This window comes from Protopterus annectens, chromosome 3.part0 (assembly GCF_019279795.1).
Source record: "Protopterus annectens isolate FY-2018-M chromosome 3.part0, PAN1.0, whole genome shotgun sequence".
Taxonomy (NCBI): domain Eukaryota; kingdom Metazoa; phylum Chordata; order Ceratodontiformes; family Protopteridae; genus Protopterus; species Protopterus annectens.
Window position 1 is genome coordinate 781,707,432 of NC_056731.1, and position 25,169 is coordinate 781,732,600.

At 37.5% G+C, this 25,169-nt stretch overlaps 1 protein-coding gene across 1 annotated transcript in view; it reads left to right on the forward strand.

Annotated features, from left to right (window-relative positions):
- The first annotated feature begins 13,469 nt into the window (after positions 1-13,469).
- The window catches only part of CEP72 (centrosomal protein 72), a 1,336,989-nt gene continuing 1,325,289 nt past the window's right edge, over positions 13,470-25,169 (forward strand). Inside the window, exon 1 of the mRNA XM_044065699.1 lies at positions 13,470-13,543. Coding sequence (XP_043921634.1) covers positions 13,477-13,543 — 67 coding nt within the window. The 5' untranslated portion in view covers positions 13,470-13,476. The remainder of the gene's footprint in view (positions 13,544-25,169) is intronic.

The window sequence follows — 25,169 nt, forward strand, 5'->3', positions numbered from 1 at the left end:
TTAGACGTATATTTCTTGAGGATACTCTGCTGTATAAGCTTCTTCATTCACCTGGACTACTGTAAGGCCTTGTATCAACTTACTTGTGTGAAAAGGTAATTTGGATCTTAGATTTTCAGTTTGTTAATATTTTCATACTCTAGACATGCCACTCTTTTCACTTGTATAAGTTGAAAAGTTTCTCTTACCTAGACCCTACTATTTGGAACTCTATTCCAGTTACCAGTCACAGGCTTCCTACACTTTCCTCTTCCTCCAAACAACTGAAACTGCACGTAAAGCAGCAAAGTGAATGCAGCTGTACTGCATTTGCAATGTAACAACCTAAACTTTCTCAACTCTTTTACTACCCTGCAGAATTGCTTTCTGGAACATTTTGTATTCATCAAAACTGAGGATTTTACACATAGTTTTGCCAAGTTTTACCTATTACTGTTCTTTGTCTATTATTCAATATAATTGTGTGTGCCTTCATATTGAGGCATTCAATATGCTTTAGTGTGCATTTTCAAGTTTTACTACAGCTAGGTAATTAGGTCGTGATTGAAATGGGGCCTCAGTTGTCTGTTTCATGTAATTGCTAAATCAACAAATAAATAAACAAACAAATAACATACAATCTGTTTTACTTCGAAAGGCTATAAAATCCAACCTAACTTTGCTCTTCTCACTGTAAGGGTAGATGGAGTTTAAGGGGCAACATTGTCAACCACCACCAAGAACTAACAGTCCATGCATTTAATTTCCAAGGGAAAAAAAGTGAACATGGTTACTTGCAGCACCCAAGGGGATGCTCTTTGTAGGAGGCTTAGTTACTAGTTATTCTGCCTGACCTATCAAGATTAAGACTAGTATAACCTGGGATCCCCTCTTCCATAAACTGTGTAAGCCACACCAATGACAGACTTGATAAAACCCTTTGAGAAATGTGGGAGCCACTCAGGAATGTAACAAGACAGTGACAGCTAGCCAATGGATCACAGGCCAAGGGAGAATGCCTGAGTGAAAAATAATATGGCCTACAGGTAGGGAAGGGGGCAGAAAGGTAAGAGAGGTGGGAAAGATTCAGGAAGGGGTAGGAGATACAAAGGGTCAGCTGGGTTATGTAGGAACACAAATAAACGTGGGGTAGGTAAACATAGAAATCCTTTAGAGATGAAATGTTATGAAGAACAGATGAGAGACTCACCCTCCTACCCTTTTCGTAAAAGAAGGAAGAGGGAGTAGCATAGGGATAGGAAAGGCTTCGATGACCCACAACGTTGAACATGCTACAGGTCAGGAAGGAGCTTTCTGTTTTTCATCCAAAGTTATTTTCAGGTTTTCACCCTCCCCAGAAAGAGGTAAGAAGGACAGGCTGGGGGGTTTCGGACATAATACTAGATGAAGGGCAGATTTGGGAAATTAAATTTCAAGGGGGACATGGTGATGGTGAGAGGGCATGAGTCCAGAAAATCTGACCCCAATCTCATCAGGCAGGCTTCAGTGGACAGGTTGGGAGGTCAAGACCTGTGGCCTGTAACCTGTAGGTTGCACATCTCCTTTAGTCATTGGTGTTTGCTGATTGGTGCTGGGGGACTGTGAGCCTTAGCAGGTGTTTTTCTGATTTCTGCAGCCACTGAAGTTGCTTGAATGTTTTAGGGGTCTGCTAAGTTCAGTGATTGTATTTGATTGCTTCATTGGTTTAGCAATAATATAGAGCACCAGACTGAGTGTAACTTAAGTCTATGAATATGAAAGTGAGTTACATTCAGTCCTGTGTTCTCCATTATTGCCAAATTAAGTATATTGTAAGAGTGCTTGCATTAATGGTTATTTTTTCTTGTATATATGTTATTAGTTGTTTTGTGTAAGACAGCGTAATGCCTGGTTATTTAATCAATTAAATTCCTTCCAGTACAGCTCTTTTGAGTGTGTACCTTTAACTCCAAGTGGGTGTGGCTTGAGCCTTTTAAAAAAATGACGTTATCACCTTACAGTTCAAACAAATATTCATATCTCGGGAACCATAAGTGTTACTAGAAAACTGCAAATGGCAAACTATTCAGGATAAATTAATCTTTACATTGGTGACATTCATTCAGTTCAGTGCTTTAAACTGGATTTTATAAGCCAACATAAAGGCAGTGAATATAATGTTGTACTGTTGTATAATGTTAGAAAAATATGTATTTGAACATATATAAAGTGCTAGTTTAAAAGCAAATAGTATGTAATGCATTTTATTCTATTTTACAATATGGCAGTAAGAATGATCTTACATGTAATTGCTTGAAGCTTCGGAGCTGCAGTGTGTTTGAACTCTGACCCTGGCAGTAGCCAGCTCAGCAAGCTTATGTTTTTCACTAATGATTATCTGCTGGGTCAGGAAAATGAATGTATAAAGCATTGAAAATCTTTCTTCCTTCCTCTGAGATGGTTGGCCTTGCGAATATTATCAGAGATAAAGCACAGCTGCTAAAAGTAATGTTGTGAGAAGAACAAAGAAGTATATTACAAGACTGAACTGACTATTGTATTCGAGCAGGACTGAAACCTTGAAAGAATAACATTTACAGAAAGACATTATAACTGACCAGATGCTTTGCAAGGCTGTATTATTCTCATGGGAAAACTTTTAAAAAGTATAACATCAGCTTTTTCTTATGAATAGAATATTGTAGACTATAGTGATGTAGGTGCCCTGTGACTGACCACGTCAGTAAGGTGGGCACAGCTTGAATGTATGACTATAAAATGTAGAACATTTCCTGTATCATGCCAGACAAAACTCCATACTTGTATTGTATGGTATTTTGCCTCCTGGTGTACACTAGTAAAGTTTTTTTGCATCTGAGCCTTTTGTGTTGTCCTAATTTGTTTTTATTTAACAGTTTGGTCCTTTCTTTGACCGGAAACCCTCGACAGCTACAGATCAGAGTGTACCGGTGGTCGAATACTGCGCAGGAGAAGCTACCGAAACGGTTCTTCTTGAAGCACAAAGACCTCTGACTGAATTGCCATTTTGAGAGGCTGGCCACTTTTCTGATCTGCGGCCGAAGAGCGGTCTCGAACTGGTTGACCCAAGAGGCACAGGTAGGAAGATTTTTGCCTTTTTTCTGTTTTAGATCAGGGACTAGGTTACAGTAAATATTGTTGTCATAGATTTGTTATACAGATCAGGGACAAAGGGAAATTACTGTATATTTTGTCAGAGATCAGGGAAACAGAATAAGGTAGGCAGTTATTCTAGATAAACTGTGTAAGGAACAGAGATACCACGTGGTAAGAAAGGGTTACGTAACATTTTCTTTTGACATGGGAAATCAGTGCACTAAAAAATCACGAGATCCGCCCCTAACTGATGACGCAAAATATATGCAATTACAACAAGCAGATAATGTAAGGTATTATACAAAATGGGTTAATAAATACGAATTTGACGGTAAATTAAATAGAATCTCGTTAGTTAAACTTTTAAAACAGCTTAAATCTGACACAGAAGGTCAGGCAAAAAAACAACGACAATTAGGCATCCCTCAGGCACATAGGTGGATTGAGGAAGTGAACCGAAGGGAACAGAAAATTAAAAATGCGAAAACATTATTTTTAGACAAAGAGGATAATAATACAGTAATAGCAACGGCCCCTCTCCCTCCACCCCCTCCAATACCTTTTTTAGGATATGAAGCAGGAGGACAGGCTAGTCCACTTCCACGTTATCCTGAAGTTGCAGGAGCATTAAAACCATTTGTTAGAGAACCTATTGAAACTAGGTCCCGGACACGTAATACACTTAGGGACGCAGATTTATATCAAATAGGGAGAGACTCACTAGAAGAGAGTGAAGAAATCTGTCCACTAATCGAGGTACCAAACCATCAGGCAGGACAAGAAGGGCAGGACCCAACTCTCCTAGTGTATAGACCATGGACACCGGAAGATATTCGGAAAGCTACAGAGGGAATCCCTCATCCGAAAATTAATTACACAAAGTTTTTACAGGATTTACACGGTATGAGACTAAGTTACCATTTGAATGGGGAAGAAGTAGAAAGGGTAGTTAGACAGATTTTGGGTCCAGACTGGCACATGATTTGTGGCACCTGGAACTCTCGTGAAGCACAACTTAAACCACTCCTACATAGTGATGCAGAATTAGACACTAGAGTGAAAGGTCTTACAGACCGAATTTCTGAGAAATGGAAACCTAGAGCAGACTGGACTTGCATTAATCAATGCATGCAACAAGATAATGAAACTGTAGATGGGTACTATGGTAGATTATTGGAATGTTTCAATAACCATAGTGGTATGACTATTCCTGAAAGTCAGACGAATGATAGCTCATATGAACAGCAACTGAAAAATGCATTTTTGAAAGGGTGCATTGCACCTATCAGTAGCTTTATTACAAAGCATATGATAGATCGAACAAGTAGGCTACAAGCCTTACTTGAGTATGCTAGACATGCTGAAAGGCATTTTAATAGTAAAAAGAAAAAGAAAACACAGGTCTTCACAGCTGAAGACGGAGCAGAAGTCTTTGTAGTACAATCGGGTAAAAAGGGTAAGAAAAATACCCAGGATAATAAACAATCTGACAAAAGGTCAGAAGATTTTGAAGAAAGAAAAAAGAAAGGTGAGTGCTTTAAGTGCGGTAAGAAAGGACATTTAGCAAGGGATTGCAGGCTAAATAAAAAGGCGACTACAGAAAATAAAGATAAAGGTGATGAGGACTGACTATATGATAGTGATGACAATCAAAAATCATCAGGAAAGGTTAACAGACAAAGGACAAATGTAAATGTAGTGGAAGGAACAGAGGAAGTGCAAGCAGATGTAGAGGATGAAGAAAGTGAAGTTTTAGACTTAGCATTATTGAGCTTGGAGCTCTATTTGGCAGACACAAAACTGGAAGTTACACTTCTGGTGGAAGGTAGGGAAGTGAAATTCTTGTGTGACTCAGGAGCGTCACGAACTTTGATACACCCTTCAAAGTTACCAGAACACTCTGAATCACCTGACTATATATTAGTGAAAGCAGCAAATGGACAGCTATATAGGGAGCCACTCTCCCATGATATAGCAATAACTGACCCAGTTTCAGGTATGACTCAGAAAAGTAAAATTGTAGTTTCTGCGAAATGTCCAGTAAACTTACTGGGAAGAGACCTTATGCAGATATTTGGCATAGCAGTAGTTCCTACTATGCAGGGTATGGAAGCACAAAGACAAATGGATACTTTTGTGGTGCGATCGGAGGGTGAAACCTTTTACTGGTACAGCCAGGATCTAGTTACGACTGGTCCAGGGGCAGTAACCGATGAACTGATGAATGTAGCCATCAGTAAGGTCCCCTCCCTTGACACTGACCAACAGCATTTGTTACATTGTACTCTATACTACCGTAGTATGCCAGGACCTGATAAGGAATATGAGCAAGAATTGTTCAAAAATCCTGCTAACAGATTAGTATTACGAACCTTATATTGGGATACTGAGGGAAACAGTGTAGTGAGCTGTTCACTACCACAGGAATTCATAAAACTGTACAAATCTAATAGACTGCCACATGTCAGCTTGACAAAAAGCAAAGATGTGAGATGGGCAGATTTAGGAGAAAAAGTAACAAAATGGGAAAAACAAACTGATTTAGAATTATCAGAACAGGGAGTACAAAAACAAAAATTGAATTGGCTAACACAAACACGTCCAGCTGTACACTTACAAACTAGTGAAGACAGCTGATTAGCATTCTTGTTAGAAGAAGAAGAAAAAGCCTTGTGCGATATACCAAACATTCTTTGGTCAACAGGTAAATCAGATGTAGGACTTATTCGAACAGCAGGTCCAGTAACCATTACACCAAAATCAGCATTTAGACCACAAAAAAGACAATACCCCTTGAGGAAGGATGCAGAGCAGGGAATCAAGCCTATAATAGCAGCATTACTCAAGGAAGGAGTACTGGTAGAATCTCTAGGTTCACCATGTAATACCCCTCTATTTCCTGTTAAAAAAGCAAACTGGGAATGGTGGATGGTACAGGATTTATAAGCCGTAAACAGTGCAATAATACCCAGAGCACCTACGGTGCCAGATCCACACACTTTGTTGAACGATTTGAAGCCACAACAGAAATATTTTACTGTGGTAGATATAAGCAATGCTTTCTTTTCAATACCTATACATCCTGATAGCCAGTATTGGTTTGCATTTACATTTCAGGGTAAAAGATATACCTATACTCGGCTACCGCAGGGATATTGTGAAAGTCCAACGATATTTGCACAAGAAATGGCTAGCAACCTGGTGGGATTTACTCCACCAGGAGGTAGTCAGATTCTACTTTATGTAAATGACATCTTGCTAGCAGCCCCCACCCAACAGCAATGCAGGGAAGATACAATAGCATTATTGAAATTTTTAGCAGCACAAGGAAACAAAGTAAACAAAAGTAAGTTACAACTTTGGAGAAAACAGGTTAGATACCTAGGATATGTAATATAAATGGAGGTAGGATACTAGACGAAGATAGAAAAACAGTGATTTTACAGGCACCTAAGCCAACAACCAAGAAGGAAATTATGTCCTTCTTGGGAATGACTAATTTTTGTCGAAGTTGGATATCAAATTATGCTTTAGAATCTGCTCCATTGGCTGATTTAATATATAAAACACCAATGGCAGCACAAGATATATTACAATGGACACCTGAAGCAGAAACAGCTTTCTGCAGACTAAAACAATTGATAGCTTCATCATTAGTTTTAGGACTTCCAAATTACCACAAAAGATTTTTCCAAACCGTAGATTGTAAACAGGGATACATGACGTCAGTTCTGACGCAACAGCATGGGAGTAAGCAACGCCCCATAGCTTATTATTCCTCACAGTTAGATCCAGTGGCACGATCATTGCCTCACTGTGTGCAAGCAGTAGTCGCAGCTGCAATGGCAGTACAGGCTTCGGCCTCAGTGGTGTTATTCCACCCTCTCACATTGAGAGTGCCTCATGCAGTCGCGATAATTTTACTGCAAGAGAAAATAGCATATCTATCTCCTGCTAGACATCTCTCTTGTATGACCATACTGCTGAGCCAACCTCATATGGTAATCGAATGTTGTACAACATTAAATCCATCAACGTTACTTCCTACTCCTGTGGATGGCACACCACACAGTTGCCTGCAGGAAATTGAGCAAATAACTTTGCCCAGACAAGACCTCACTGATATGCCCTTGGATGATGCCGAGGTGACATTTTATGTGGATGGTTCATGCAGAAAGCGTCCTACGGGGAAGAATCTAGTGGGGTATGCAGTAGTCACAGATACAGAGATTTTAGAAGCCCAACCCTTACAGCATAACCTGTCTGCTCAAGCAGCAGAATTGATAGCCTTGACACGGGCTTGCACTCTAGCGAAAGACAAATGTATGAACATATATACTGACAGTCAGTATGCTTTCTCTACAGTGCATGTTTTTGTGCAGCAATGGAAAAATAGGGGAATGATAACATCTACTGGCAAACCGATTAATCATGCGCAACTTATTTTGAACTTATTAAATTCTATACAATTACCTACCAAGGTAGCTATTTGTAAATGTGTAGCTCATACAAAACAACAGGATTCGATTTCAAAAGGTAATGCACGAGCTGATGCAGCTGCAAAGCAAGCAGCCTCAGACTCAGAAACTTTACTTTTGAATGAGGAATTACAACCCTCTGAGATTTTAGATTTAGAAATGTTGAAAACAATGCAGACATGGACTACAAAAGCTGAGAAACAAAAATGGGAGAGACGAGGTGCAACCCTCGAAAATAGACTGTACATCTCCAAAGAGAAAAAGCCAATATTGCCGTCTAATTTATTTAGATATGCAGCTTTGTTGAGCCATGGGCAGAGCCATGTCTCAACAGGGGGGATGGTACAGTTAGTAAATCGAATATTCCAAACATATGGATTCACGAACTTTACACAAAAATTTTGTGCAGCATGTCATATTTGTAACAAACATCATGCACAAGGAGCATTCAAACCCAAGCAAGGGAGTTTTCCTATACCACCATATCCGTTCCATACTATCTGTATGGATTTCATAGAACTGAGCAAATGTGAAGGGAAAAAATACTGTTTAGTAATTATAGACATGTTTTCCAAATGGGTAGAAGCTTTTCCTACTAAAAATCCGGATGCAGCAACAGTGGCAAAAGCCCTAATAAAAGAAATAATTCCTAGATTTGGCATACCGGAAAGAATCTATAGTGACAATGGGACACACTTTGTTAATCAGACAATTCAGCAACTTGGGAGATTCTTTGGGATCTCCTTGAAGAATCATTGTGCTTACCACCCACAGTCTGCAGGACTGGTGGAAAGGTACAATGGAATTTTAAAAAGCAAGTTGAGGAAGTTAATGAATGAAACAGAGAAAAATTGGATTTGCTGCTTGCCTTTGGCACTGCTGAGCATGAGAACAGTTCCAAATGTAAAGGGTTTGACCCCCTTTGAAGTGATATTTTGAAGGGCATATTATGTGCCACAGTGGAAAGCTCTCATGCCTGCAGAGCTAGAGGCTGACAGCTCATTAGCTAATTACATGAGGAAATTGTTAACAAATAAAACTGTTTTGCAGTTGAACTCTTTTTCAGATAAGGAACAGACCAGACCATTAGAAGCGGTGCTGACCCCTGGGTCCTGGGTGTGGCTGAAGGTCATAAAGAAGAAAAACTGGACAAGCCCAAAGTGGGAAGGTCCGTACCAGGTACTGTTGGCGATGCCTACTGCAGTCAGAGTTGCTGAGAGGTCGTCCTGGGTCCACCTGATGCACTGTAAACAGGTAAAGAATTTTCAGCTTGATAAACATTTTGTGATTGATACACAACAAAGGCAGAATGGCCAGGAGCAAAATGAGTAAAAATACAAACCAACCCCGAAGATATTGTTTAACCATCTTGCTAACTATACATCTATTGACTATGATTGTGGTGACTTTCCTTTTGTTGTGGTTTTTCCTGCATATAACCGCACAAATGAAAGTGGAGAAACGTGATGAACTGCCTATAGACTGGCATCCAAACTTTAACACATACCTAGCTATGAAGCGTGTATATGTAGAGACTATGAACGTTTCAAACTGCTGGGTTTGTACTGCTATATCAACAGCATATGGAGGACTGTTGATGTCAGCTGTCCCCTTGGGGATAAATGAGACTTGGGAGAACTTACTTTTTGATACAGGTTCTGTGAGGTCACAGGACAAGATTGCATTGTATTTACCTATTACACAGAGAGGAATTGTTTGTTTCTATAAAAATGATACACTCCAAGTTGGTTGGAGTAACTGTAACATAACTGTATCTTATAAATGCTATATTAAGGCAAAAGATAAAACTACTAGTTGTAGCACAAATTATGATTCATATTTGAGTTTAATGAAAACAACAATAAACGATGTGCAGAGAAATCCTGAATTGCATAAACAATTGTCTGTTATAGACAAAAAAATGTTTCATTCAGAGTTAACCCGCATCAGTACTAAAGTAGAAAACTGTTATTTTGTTTGTGGGAAAAAAGCATACAAATGGCTACCTGAGAATTGGTCCGACAGTTGTTTTTTGGGTTATCTGGTTCTAGCTATAAGGCATACTGCAGAATTACCTCTAGGTAAGATACGAAACGTAAGAGATGTAGCTCGAAAAACTGGGAATTCAGTCGAAAAACCTGCAAATCCAGTGGGTAAAATAGAAGCTGGTTGGAAGGATCATCCATCAGTGAAAGACAAAGAGAAATTGACTCATATGGACTTGAGTGACAGTGTTATATCCTGGGCTGGAATATTCCCAGCCTATGGAGCAGTCAAATCAATCTGGGAGCTGAGAAAATTGTCAAAGCTTCTCGAAGTAATGAGTAATGCAACTTTTTCCGCTCTCGAACTTGTGACTGATAAACTGAATGCAATGAGAACTGTTGTGCTACAAAATCGAATGGCTCTTGACTTCACCCTAGCGGCGAGAGGTGGTACGTGCGCGCTTATCAAAGAAGAATGCTGTGCGTTCATACCAGACAATCAGCATGAGATAAATGATCACCTAGAGGTAATACAGCAGGTATCGGCCATGACTGAACCAGGCCCAAACCCACTGACGAACTTTTTCCAGAGTCTATTTGGTGGGTGGGGTTCAATCTTAATGAATATTCTGATTGCTATTTGTGTTGTTCTGCTCTTATTAGGAGCATGTGTCTGTTGTGGGATTCCCTGTATGAAAAGATTAGTCAGAGAATTTGTAGATATATCTGTAACTGAGACTTTGTACCAAGACATTGAATTGGATCTATTGGTTCCAAATGAAATTCTTTCCGAAATATAAACCAAATGACTTGCCTAGTTAAAAGTCCTTAAAGGAGAAGGCTAGGGAACGATATGATATTGTTTATGTTTCTGAATAGAATAAAAAGTATTAAAAGGGAGGAAAATGTTAGAAAAATAGGTATTTGAACATATATAAAGTGCTAGTTTAAAAGCAAATAGTATGTAATGCATTTTATTCTATTTTACAATATGGCAGTAAGAATGATCTTACCTGTAATTGCTTGAAGCTTCGGAGCTGCAGTGTGTTTGAACTCTGACCCTGGCAGTAGCCAGCTCAGCAAGCTTATGTTTTTCACTAATGATTATCTGCTGGGTCAGGAAAATGAATGTATAAAGCATTGAAAATCTTTCTTCCTTCCTCTCCGATGGTTGGCCTTGCGAATATTATCAGAGATAAAGCACAGCTGCTAAAAGTAATGTTGTGAGAAGAACAAAGAAGTATATTACAAGACTGAACTGACTATTATATTCGAGCAGGACTGAAACCTTGAAAGAATAACATTTACAGAAAGACATTATAATTGACCAGGTGCTTTGCAAGGCTGTATTATTCTCATGGGAAAACTTTTAAAAAGTATAACATTAGCTTTTTCTTATGAATAGAATATTGTAGACTATAGTGATGTAGGTGCCCTGTGACTGACCACGTCAGTAAGGTGGGCACAGCTTGAATGTATGACTATAAAATGTAGAACATTTCCTGTATCATGCCAGACAAAACTCTATACTTGTATTGTATGGTATTTTGCCTCCTGGTGTACACTAGTAAAGTTTTTTGCATCTGAGCCTTTTGTGTTGTCCTAATTTGTTTTTATTTAACATATAAACAGCTCTCAATGACTATTGAAGCAAGATACATACTTCCAACAGGATTTTCTTCATACAATTGTGAGCTCTCAAATGAGGCCATGCAGTTCTGTCTGTGTTTTTTGAATATTGAGATATTTAGAGAAATATGAAAATTATTACAATACAAATAAACAGTATACAAATAATAGTCAGCATCTTTTTAGCTGCAATAGACAGAGATCAAATATCAAGACAGTTGTGTTTGCCATCATGTATGCTTTAAGATGAAATCTTCTGACACCTTGTATGTAGTATAGTTTTAGAATTATTAAAACAAATATGAACAAGCAATATTTGATGCCTAGAGGTTCAGTTGCAGTTAATTGCAGAAATGCCTGGAGAAGCACTCGGCTGTAATGAGTTACTGTTGTGAAATTCTAGTTTGTCTTCCTGTGTTGGATTTACAGGGATTATCTTGTTTACTTGGTTATATGGAGGTGTACTCAACCTGTATATCATTAGAGATTGAAAGCAAAGAAATGGATTAACTGACTCTGAATAAGCACCTTGGGTTTTCTTATTTGGAAATTTATGCCCTAGATAAATATTTTGAATTTGTTTTGTGGGACCTAACTGCATACTCTTTACTTGGTGTTAATACTTTTCTTAAAAGATAGGCAATAGTGGAGAACACTGAACTGAAAAAGTGTCTTTGTGATTGTGATTTAAAATTTTATGACAGCAGTGTGCATGTGTAGAACTACTCTTCTGCTATAACAAGTCAACTGTCATACTAAAACACTATTTCAGTCCATTGTTCTCCATTATCACCACGGTTCTCTTTCCAATCTCTGTCACTTGTGTACATTTGGATTTTCAATGATCAGTAGTTGATTGACATTTGATTCAGAGAGTTGGCTTTGATTGACACTTGTTCCAGCTCATTTGACAAGCACAGCAAATGCATGTCCGTGACCATTTTGCTCCGACTGTGCTGTCTGATCATTGAGTAGGTAAGAACATTCTTATTTATCCTAAGGCAACTCCATTTTATACTCACAAATTGTTATTGCTGCCTCCCCATCCTATCCAGAATTAAAAATATGGGCACATCTCCTAAAAATGTTGCCTCACAAACACAACAAATAAGCATTATTTTCATCTGTACCCTCTAAAACTATGTAACAATCTTCCCTGCAAACAAGCTAAGTTTGTTACTGGAAAATTTAATTTAGTCATAGACTTAAGATGTCCCAAGAAAGCAACACTGTTTCTTAATGATTCTCAGAAAATAAGTACCCAGTATAGTACAAAAATTATACCTGGCTTCACCCTTGGAGAAAAAAGTGGGAAAAAGAGGTTATGGATGAATGGACGGATGGATGAAAGGGTGCATTAAGAGTTATGTGCTTGGTAGCTACATGTAAGCAAATGCATACAATTCTATTTGATTTGTGTCATTTGCACTTTCGACCCAATATATACCATGCTCATGTTCTTTTCTAAATTATCATGGTACATTGCAGTGCGATATATTAAAGTACCCTGTTCATACATCTCAACCTCTAAACACAAAAATCTGGCCAAAGCCAAATATAATGGAGGAACAAAGGCTTGAAACTAGGGACAGATTTTTATTATTGTTTTTATAAATAAAAAGTTAGAATAACATGTTTTCATTTCTGTCAAACTCTTCGCACTCACACAAGAAATCTGGACAAAACTAAAATAACGGGGGACAAAAGCCCCAAAATAGGGACAGATTTTAAATATTGCTCTTATAAATTTAGAAAGATGCTAGAATAAAATGATTTTTATTAGCATGCATTTTCTGAAAGTTATGAAGTCAGTAACTCAAATGTATGTCATTATTTAATTACTTTAGTTCTCAGAGATTTGCCAGAAAACCACAAATATTATGCGGAACAGACCAAAAATATGAAGCAAAAAATCTGGACATTCTGCGAAAATCTGGACAGTTGAGAGGTGCATGTAACTGGGCTAAGTGGAATTTTTATAGAAAAAAAATCAAATGCAATATTTTCACAAATTCAAGCTAAGGAAGCAATGGAAAATCAGTGCCAAAAGAACTAAGTAGGCAGATTACTCCGTTACCAATAGAAAAATGTTTTGAGAGCGTATTTTACCGTGTCTGAAAATGACGAACAAATGCAATGTATCTGTTGCTAACAGGCTTCTTGAACTGACGCCGTTTCCAAGGGGAAGAGAAAGCAAGCACCTTTTTGCGTTGTGATTGGCCCTCATATGCGGCTGTGACTCAGAACGTTCACCGTACAGGGTTTAGTCTGGGGTATCCCCATTTAAAATAATGGCGGCGCTTATACTACAGGAAGAGTATATACGAAGCAGAGTGAATCTGCAGCATCAAAATCTGGGTAACGCCATCTATTTAGAAATCTGTCAAACATCAGAAATGTAGCTAGGTGAATTTCGTGATTTGCAGGGCAGTTATTACAAGTTTGCAACCATGTTAAGTAATGTCTGCAAATGTAGATGTGTACACAGCTCATTTAAAATGACAGCTGAAAACAACTTCCTTTTATTGTTACGCGGAGCACAGTAGCTCTTTCATAATATGAGGTGGGCTAGGACAACCGTAAGTGAATGTGAGTGTAAATTGTTACATTCCTTCCAAACTCCTAGCGGTTATATTTTGTTAAATACAATAAACGGTTCCATTATTTTGTAATTGTCAATTAAATATAACCCTGGGTCATATGATCTTGTTTTGCATCGCAAAGATTTGTTTTTCTCCCACTGAGAGGAAGTTTTCAAATAAAAATGCATTGACAAATATTGCCAGTCAGTGAACAAGAACATATTACCAGCTTGCATTTTAAAAAAAAGCAGTGTTCTTACCTGGGCAACTGAAGATAGAGAGAGGAGTAGTTTATTCGATTCTCAGTACTTTTCTTACGTGTGCTCCTGTACATATACTTACAAAACTGACAGTGTTCCTTTTGTTGTACTAGTTGTTCAGTGTGCGGTTTTAGAGTTTATCAGCATGTCTGTCAGCTATCCCTAGTTTTACCTTTCGAAGTGTCTCTATCTTCTTTCACTTTTAAAACGTTGGTTTGTTATTGGTAAAATATGCAATTTGTGAAAGGAATATCATTAGTAAATGTTTATTAGTATGGTTAAATGTGTTGGTCTTCAGAAGATGCATTGTTTTCTGTTTTTGTGTAATATATCATACGATTAAATACCCTTGTTGGAAGGAGGTGGTCTGATTCTTGAAAGATGATGTGAGCTGTATTTATTAATACGAGTTTCTTAAAATATCCCAGGTCGCTGTACAGTTGTCATTTTGCTCGTATGTTTAGCTGTTTATCACCTGACAGTTTGGATTAAAATATAGGGTTTATTAAGTTTAGACTGCTAACCAAGGGCAGTCAGTATTTAAATTGCAACCGCTGTATGCATATTAGTCTGACTTTATAGCAGCTTTCCCACATGAGTGTTAGATGTATTTAGTTTTCATTTAAACAGAAGCTATAGTCCGTGTGCTGTGGCTATCCTAGAGCTTTAGTTATACATACTTCTGCCTAGTGTGTGACACATTGTGTCTTCTACTCGTATGTGCAGTGCAATCTTCTGCAAAATACCCCAAAAAGATGTGGGGAAAATCTTCCATGTAAGAGGGGCACAGATTCATTTTTTTTATTAGAAGGCTACATAAGGTAGGTGCTAACTTGGACTTACTGGTCACAGTATGACATGCATATTTAAAGACCCAGAATGGATTTCTAATGTACAGGAATTCCTGTAGTGACAATGAAATCAGAAGGCATATTTATTGGGGACTAAACAATGCGTATAGCACCTTAACCACCTTGTATAGGTTCATAGGTATGTACTAGGCTAGCTGTCCATGCGGGCCATTTTTAAGCGTGGTCATATTTTCTTTTGGTACTTTAATTAGGCTATCCCATTTGGTGTTAGATTGGCTTTACCCATCCCATGGTAAATAACTATATTACCCCAGTCAGACTAACCGTGATCAGATCATAGATAATTTGGCGATAATGGAAAACACTGGGCCACACCAGTGTTTTTGCTTAGCTCTCATTATATTATGGTATATGTATTGCATAACATCTAGGAGCTGCTGCATATCATATCAGCCACAACTCTCAACTTCTTTGCTGAATAAACAGGATTAAAGCTAAAAATAATGAGTAAAAAAAAAATTATCATTACTCATGCCTGTCAAGTGTCTCATTATGAGGACTGTTCCTCATTTTGAGTCTTAAAAGTCAATGTTCCTCACTGTTTTACATTTGAAGGGAATATTATGTATTTAGTGTTAAGAAATGTTCTAATGAATGTCATGGACAGCCGAGAGATATGCTCAGCAATAAAGAAAAGCTTTTTACTTTTATCATATTTAGTGGCAGTAAGAGTTTCTGGTGAAAACCGAGAACACTGGACTTTGCATAACCATGTCTCTCAGTATTTTGGATTTGCAGCTATGCACAGCCCAGTGTTTTCCATTATTGCTGATAATTTGAGGGGACCCTTGCAAGGGATAACGTATTTAGGAGATGCCCCTGTCCATTAGTAGTACAAGGGTCAGTGATGAGGTAAATTTTCTGTTCATACATAGATCCAAGTTGTGCTTGAATGTGGACAGGGATGAGCTTTGCTTTATGTGAATGTTAGAAGTCTGATGAAGACTGTATTCTATAACAGTGTATTTTGACCCTCCAAACCTTTCTGTTGATGTTTCAGAAGAGGTTGAGATCCTTAGACTTGAGTATTTCTGGTGATATTTGACTTGCAAATATGCAGTGAATCAAGTAAGAAATATAAGGTCTGAATATGCCTTGTAAGGCAGACGCAGGTCAAGTCTTAGCAGTCTGTAGGATACAGAGTATAGTAACTGGACTGTCGGTCCTTGTAGGACGTATTCTTTAGGCTTTGTATCCTATTTAGTAAAGTATCTCTATGGGTGCTCCAGTTGCTGTATTTGTCTGGACAGATGCATGCGAAAGGGGGCAGTATACTTAATGATTGGCCTAATGAGTGTTGAGAAGGGGAAGGGGGGTCAGTGATCTCCCTAGATCTAGACACAATCTGTTTGTTTATAATCTCTGCAGTCTAGAAGGACTTTCTTACAGCAATGGACAAGTGCTGATAAAAAAGTTAGGTTACTGTCCATATAAGTTTCCAAATCTTGAACAACTGGATCACCTCTTGGGGGTGTGTTGTCAGTGTAGTAGGTCCCTGGGATAGATGACTTCCCAAATGATACAATAATGCATTTTATGGCATTTAGTTTCAGATTATGATTCTGGCACCAGTTATTTATTTGAGACAAACCTTCCTGCAGGATGGCTAAGTCATTAGGGGATTCAATCACTGCTCCAAGCTTGCAGTCATGTGCAAACTTAAGTCATCCAGAACATTTTAGTAGTGGATTTTCAATAATGGCTTATTGTCTGCCACCATGTTTTGGTGTTTCTAAGATGTTTTTCTTTGTGCAATTTCTTGCATGAGTGGGAGATCTCTCTTTCATTTATTTTTAACTGTATAAATTCAGAATATCTGTGTGATAACACCTGATTGGCAATGTAGTACTGTTAAGATACTTTGTAGAACTTTCTATACCAATAGGTGCTTTATTTATTTATCTAGCTATCCTTTGTTGATCAGGTTAGTCCCACTAGGCTGGTAGCCTCTTTTCAGGGGAGACCCAAGGTGGTATTTAAACTGCTTGGAAAGATTTCTCCAGGGTATTGTGGAACTTCCCTACTGTTTTCAATAGGTGCCGTTGGATCTTTTACATCCACTTGGGCTACCACCAAACTCAAGCAGATGGGGCCTCAGTTTAATGTTTCGTCCAAAGGACAGCACACTCGAGTGCAGCACCCCCCTTTTGCTGCAATGCAGTGTCAGCAGTCTGTCTACCCTGGTGTGGGACATGGACAGTTCCTGTTGCAGTGCTCAGTGCTCTGTTTCACTCAGGAAACTCTGTGCAGTCCCACTGTGTAAAACTTGACTGTTTGAAGAACATTCATTGTCTTTAATTTCTCCAAATCTTTTGGGTTTCTAATACCATGACAGGAATGGACCCCATTCCTAAGTCAAAGTATGATTAAAGTCCAAGAAATTAGTATCGTTTCAATCGTTGATGTCAGCCGAAAGTGCTCTTCGCAGCACCCTTAATGTGCCCAATAATGACTCCTCCTGCAATTCATACGGGGATACATGTATTGGTAACATATCTGAATATGATTGTAGATTCCTTTTTTATCAGAGCTGTTGCTTCACCTATTAGTGGAACTGTCTGGGTATCTTTGCTTCCACATTGCTCTCATTTCTGCCTGCAGATCCCAGTGTTATATGACTTTGTGTCTCTCCGTGCGCAGGACACTGTAGCCACTGGGTGTGGTGAGATCAATGATACTTTTGTCTTTTTTTTTTCATGAACCACTATATCTGGTTTTCTAGCATCTAGCTGTTGAATTATTAGTAATGGGCGATCCCACGTGATGTAAACTTCATCATTTTCTATGATGTTTTGTGGCTCAAATGTTTCCATTGTTTTTCAGCTACTTCAATATTATTATGTTTGCACAATCCCCATTGCAACAGTCTTGCCACATTATTATGCCTTTCAGTATACAGTCCTTCTGCCATTAATATGTCACAACCAGCAAGGAGGTGTGTGACTGCTTCCAATTCGGTTTTATAAAACCTATATTTGTCTGTTTCTCCCACATGTTCAATGAACTTTGTAAACCAGCGTGTATGTAGCCCACTATCTTGGGCTGCCACTATTAACCTTTCATCTCATGGTTTGAATTCACCTCTCCTTAACCATTCCTGCATTCATTCCTGATCAACATGAGGTTCTTCCAGAAATTTTCTGTACTTGCAACTATATTTATGCATTTTCCATATTTCTTGTCTTCTCATCTGGTCCTTCACCTTATATTCTTTCTTTTGTTTTTTTTTGTCCCATTCAGTTGCTGCCTGATTTTTATCTACTTCTGGTTTGATTTCCATTCCTGCTTGATGTCGATATGCTTCTGCTAGATTAAGCAGAGAAGCCATCTTAGATTTATTCTCCTCATGTTTCAAAACTTTCATTGTGTTTGGGTCTTGTGAGGCCAGCAGACATGTGTGGAGTCCCATGACTGCAGATCAATACATGTAATCAATTTCAAGGAGGCCCATCCCTCCTTCGGAATGGGGAATATATAATTTTGATATGCACTGGTTTTTATAAATCATTTGGTGAGCATGAAGCATCCTTCTTGTTTTCCTATCTAATCTATTCAACATGTTTTGGGGCTAGTCATTCACTCCAGAACTGTAAGTTAGGACAGGAAGAGCAAATTGGTTTATAGCTTGGATTTTACTCCTAGATGTCAACACTGTTTTCATGATTACTTTAAGCCTTCTGAAGTATTCCTTACTAAGTTTTATTCGCATTTGTTCATGTTTTACTGTTGTTTCTTCATCCGTTCCCAAATATTTATACACTCCCTCTTGCTCAAGTTCTTTTGTATCACATTCTTGTCCCAAATTGATGTTTTCCTGGTGCTGCAGTTTTCCTGTTTAAAAGGTTGCTTTTGCATATTTAGCAAGACCAAATGACATTCTTATATCCTCTGAAAAAGTTTTGACAACTTGCAGTTGTGCTTTCAGTTCCTCGTCTGATGAGCTATACAGTTTTAAATCCTTGACAAAGAGAAGATGAGAAGTCTTTACACTTTGTTGTTTTCTAGGACCCAAATTGTAGCCATGGCCTAAGCTGTTAATTAGACAGCTTAATGGATTAAGGGCAAGGCAGAATAGCAGCAATGGCAGAGAGTCACCCTGGAATATCGTATCCCCCTATGAATTTTTATCCCTGGGATAATAATTTGTCCTTTATCATGGCTTAATTGCAAAATGGCCTGCTACTGCTTAATGGTCACTGTAATGTAGTCGATCACTGTAGGGTATATCTTATACATTTTTAAGCACTGTTTTATCCATGAATGTGGGATACTATCAAATGCTTTTTTATAGTCAATCCCTGCCATACTTAGATTTTATTTAACAACAAATGACCCTTTGTTCCATATGATTTTCTTTTATTGCCCATTTGTTCTACTGCCATAATTGAGTTTTCTTCTAAATGACTATGAACTCTGTCGGCATCAATTCCCATGTATAGTTTATACGTCATCGGAAGGCAAGTTATTGGTCTATAATTTTTAGGGTAGCTTGCAAGTTCACTCTTAAGTAGGAGCATTGTTTTTCCTATTGTTAGCCAGATTGGTTTCTGCTCAGGGTGCGTATACAAATACTTTTTACTCATGGGTAAATCTTCATGCAAAGATGTTAATACTTTTAACCAAAAGTTAGGTACTGCATCTAGGCCTGGGGTTTTCCAGTTGGAGGCTTTTCTGAACTTTGTTTCAATCTCTCTGGCTGTTACTTAATCCCATTTCATATCCTGTACATTTAAACTTCTTATTCTTTCTTTTACTTCTATCCATTTTACATCTTTAATGGATCTTCAAAGGTACTTCTCCAAAATGTATCTATTTCTTCTTTTTTTGGCTGTCTTTCATTTCCTTTTACCTTGTTTCCCAATTCTCTATAAAAAAATTTTAGGTCATCAATAAATTGCTTATTTTGTACTTTTCCTTTATATTTATCCGAGTATCTTCTAAGTTTTTCCACCTGTGCTAATATTTTTAGTTTGTTAGTCTATTCTAATACTGTGCATTGCTTTTATCATGTCTATCTTTCTTAGTATTTTTGTTGATCTGTTCCCTCTTCTGTATTCTTCTAACAGTGACACTTGTCTTAATTGCTTTATAGTTTTCTCTATTTAATACTTCCATGATGGTATTCGATTTCTCCCATTACTTTGCCTCACTACCCTGTGTTCTTGTGGTAGAACTTTTTAGCTGCACAGTTATATATCCTGTTTATTTCTGTTATATGGCATGTATCTTTATCGACAGTCCTAATTACTGTGTTCGTTTTATCAATTTTCTGACTTTTTGGGTTTTATTAACCTTCTGCAGTCTATTTCTTTCATCGATCTTAATATGTCTGTCTATGTCTGTTAAATCAAGCAACTCTTCTCTTAGCTCATTTTCTTCTAAACTGAGGGCACATTTTTTGTTTTCCATTTCCTGTGGGCATTCTATAGAAAGTTCTATACCATCTTCCTGTGACACATTCTCTTCAATTTCATCCTGTGCCATCCGTTGCTCTGTCATATGGGAACTCGTTGGCCTATCACTCCTCAACATTGCCTGCATCAGAGTTTCCTGTTCCTTCTCTTCCTGTCTAGCTTCAAGTGAACGTTTTTACTGTTTTCCCGTGGAAGGCTCCAAAATATCTTCATATGGCACCTCATCAGTTGCTTCCTGTTCCACTGGTTTCTCCTTAATTTGGATATCCATTGATCTATTCTGTTGTGGTGCTTTCTGAATTAGATTTTCTACACTGAATCCTTCACTTTGTAGGTACTCCATAACCTCAAGTTTCTATTTCTTTAACTTCTCCAGTACTAATCTCCTTTTCTACTTTTCTTTTCCTCTTTGACTTCTTATTTTTTGTATTGGAAAGTTTTTCCATATCCAGATTCCTTTGCATGTATTTCTCTTCAAATATCTTTGGTGTGCTCTTTCTATATTGGTTAATTTTGCGTTCTCCTTTGTATAAATATTACATCCATATTAAAGCTTTTACTTTCCCATGTCCATATTTCTTCCTCAGCTGTCTCCTGATCTTCCTGTTTGTCCTTTACTTTAGGGACTCACTCCTTCATGCCGTGATGTAACCTGTGTTAGACTTTCTACTCCAAATTCTTCACTTCGCAGGCTCTCCATAACTTCAACTTCTTTGTTTTATTTCTACTTTACTAATCTTCTTTTCTACATTCCCTCTTTGTGATATTTGCCATATCCCAATGCCTTTGCCTGTATTTCTATTCAAATATTTTTGGGACTGCCTTCTTTATATTGATTAATTTGGCATTCTCCTTTGCATAAATATTGCAGCATATCAAATCTGTCTCTCTTTCACGTGTCCATATTTCTTTTTTATACTTTTCAAAAATTTTTAGGTTTTGTTTATTTTTTGCACTTCCTCAGATGCTTATTTTTCCAAACAGATCAAAGTTTCTTGATCTATATACTGTTTTTCACAAATCTGTTGTATTAATGAATACAAATTTTTATTTGAAGCTTCTGACAGTTTTTCTTGTGAAAATATTTTTCTTTCCTCTAATTTCTCCCTTAATTATTTTGCATATCTTGTGTCTGGAAATGCTGGGCTTTTTGCATAATAGTAACAAGACATTATTTATTTCTTATCCTCGATAGTCCACTTTATCGTCTTTATGGTTGTCCTTTGGCCTATCAATTTTTGTTATTTTTGTGGACTACTACTTCCTTCTACAACAGGGGGGCATCTTCCCCCTGGGCCTGGCTTGGCCCCATTGTAGGAATGTTTTCAGTGTTTTAAGGATTCAGCACTGTCATCTTTTCTATTCCTGGCACCAGTGTGCCTACCAGGATTGGGCACTTTTTTATCCTGGGTCTTGTGCGCCCAAGTCTCTCTCTCTCTCTCTCTCTCAATTTAACCTACTTCTGTACATGATATATGCTATATAAACGCAGTCTGTATATCAGTGTCATCTTGGTGAGATTTTTATGAAAAACAGGGTCCACCTCTCAAAGGTACTCACCAAGACCTGAGGATGAATGCAATTTCAGCAATAATACTCTCCTTTATTTGCTGACTTCTCTCCATTCAGACCCTCTTATCTCTCCATTCGGACCCTATCATTCATTCATTCATTCCAGTATAACTAAACCAAAGGATAAAAAGGTCACACAGATGGCAAAGTTAGTTGGGAGTTTATGAGCAGGACAATAGAAGCATTTGCATTCCCTTATAAAATTATAAGGTTGTTTAGAAGGATATATGAAGGATTGGAGGTGAAAATGGAAGTGGGTGAAATCCTCTCTGATCATTTATGTTTGAGCAGTGGAACCAGACCAGGTATCTTCTTTTCCCTATGTTATTTGCATTATAAGTTGAACCATTGCCAAAATAAATAAGGAAATCAGAAATTCAAATGTATAGTTGGTATGGTAGACAAAAAAAGATGATTCTATTCGCAGATGATATTATTTTATACCTGACAAAACAAGAAAAGGACATTTTAGTGTTGTGGATCATTTTCAAACTGAATTAATGAAGCTAAAACAAAGACAATAGCTATAAATTATGTACCCACACACGAATTGGTTCAACAATATTCATATTTATGGGGATAAAATGAAGTAATTAGGAGTATGGATTAAAAAGCATTCCTGTGTGGCAGCTAAGGATATATGAAAAGAGATTAAACAAAAGATAATACAAAAACTGAGAAACTGGAAGAAGCTCTGTTTTATGGATAGCAAGGTACAAGTAGTTAAAATGCTTTTAGTCCCTTTTAGTTTTATAAATAGGTCAGGCATTTTTTTTCAACCAGATTAGAAATCGTGGATAGCAATTAATAAAGAGCTAAAAGATTTTACTTGGGAGGGTTAGTCTGGAAGATTCAAGTGGGATAAGCTGACTTTTCCAATAGAGCAAGGCGGTTTGTTATCCAACTTGAATGGGGTATTTCAGAGCTACACAGTTAAGGCTCCTGGCTCCTAAACATAGCCAGCACGGGAATGGAGAAAGATTTTTGCCGATAGGGGATGACTCGGAAAAAGTAATAGAATGAGAAGAGGCCAAGAATTTATTTGGACTGCAGGCTAGAGATTGCCTTCCCTATCAAGGATTGGTATCCAAATATAGGCATAGAGAAAGAAATAGGGGGATCCTAAGTGAAAAACCAGCACTGGCAGAGTATTTAGTAAAATCTAGAGCAGAAGCTAGTATTAAAAAAGGAATAATTAATACAACATATAAAATATTGCATGATTTTAAGAATCAATCAGAGGAGGTTAAAAAGGATTGGGAAGAGAGTTTGGATAAGCAATTCATGAAGAAACAATGGGGGAATACATGTATGTCTGCCAGATATGCAGCAAAATCTAGAAGATTTAGGATCTTTGCTTGGAAGTGTTTACATAGGTATTTTTATACCCCTAGTAGACTCAAATTTTTCCTCTGGTAGATAGCAAATGTTGGAGGTGTGATGGGGAAAAAAGAGGTAATTGGCATATTTTCTGGGGGTGTAATGCAGTGACAGACTTTAAAAATTTCCTGCAGGCTACTCTATTAGAAATATTGGGTGAGCAAATTAGTATGACTAAGGATTTTTTTCTATTGAGCTACGAAACAGAACTGGAATTGCCTAGATGTAGTAAGGCCTTGCTGAGTCTAATTATGGTGGCTAACAAAAAAGCTATTACTAAAAAATAGAAATCAAAGTGTAAACCAACTGTACTAGAAGTAGTGAATATAGTAGCAGAGAAAAATGGAAATGGGATCTTTAAAAAAAGGGTAGGAGCAAATTACACGGAAAAAATGGAACCTTGTGAGAACAATACATGCAGATAACGAATTAGGTTTAAAAGAAGGCAGGATCTGAATGAGCTATGTAATGTTTGACTGACAGTGACTGGAGAGGTTACAAGTGATGTATAATGTCTGCAACTAAAATTATTTCTATATGGCTTGTTTTCATTTATATTTGTGTATTTGCCTGTGTCATAAGTGATAATTTTAATAAAGATGTTTTTTGTTTAAAAAAAAAAAGTCAGACAAACCATTCAGTAATAAATGCAAGAAAAACCCATGCATTTCACTGTGTGATACTTTAAACCTCTGGTAATGGAGGCCCATGGGATGCATGCAAATAACCCCTTAAGGATGAGGGTTTCAGCTACATGGCTTCTTAATGTCCATAACTTTTTAAGTCTTTATGGTTATAGGAGTTTTTGGGTCTCATACAGTGAAATCTCTAACTTTGCTAGGTTTTTCTTGCAGTTTTTACAGAATGTTTTGTTTGTATGACCTTTTTATCCATTGGTTTGGATGCTAGTTGGAATATTTGGAAGGCACATTAATCTTTATGGTCATCAGCTGGGTTTAAAGACCCTATGTTTCTGAAGTATAGCTGAACTGTCCATTTTTGCTGTTCTGATGAGGTCAATAAAAAGGCTGAAACATGCATGTCCACAGAGGTTTGGCTTTATTGACCTGACTGTAACCATAAAACCTTAAAAAGGAAAAAAAGCCATGGACATTTAGAAACCGTGTAGATGAGACACTTGATGTCTTTAAGTGGTCGTTTGCATATATCCCATGGGCCTCTATTACTGGAGGTTTAAGGTATCACACACTGAAAACTTTTTCTTTTAGTTTTTACCTATATAATTAAGTACAGTGTGGATGTGTGTGTCTGTATAATTATGTCTGTATAAATGTGCGTGTGTATATAAAATATATATATATATATATATATATATATATATATATATATATATATATATATATATAAAATTATACAATATGTGTGTGTGTGTGTGTGTGTGTATATATGTATATATGTATATATATATATATATATATATATATATATATATATATATATAGGAGCGCTACAGAATCCTGAAAGCCCAAAATCCTGAAAATTCAAAATTCCGAAAACCCAAAATCCTGAAACTCAAAATCCTGAAAACACAAAATGGACATACTGACGTCATTGTGGCTTTGCTATTGTTAGCCCTGTGGTGCAGGTCATGCGTTGGGTTCAGGTAAGTGTGCGGTTGGTTTTATGTTAGGGTTAGGGGCGGTTTAAGTGAGTTAGGGTTAGGGCGCAGGTTAGGCATGTATGCAATAGTGACAAATATTGGGGTTGGGGGCGGTTTAAGTGAGTTAGGGTTAGGGCGCGGGTCAGGTGAGTGTGCAATAGTGATGGACCTTAGGGTTAGGGTCAGGGTCAGTTGGTAGATATTAGTGTCTTTATAGTGACATATTAGCATTATTTGTGTTTTCAGGATTTTGGGTTTTCGGGATTTTGAATTTTCAGGATTT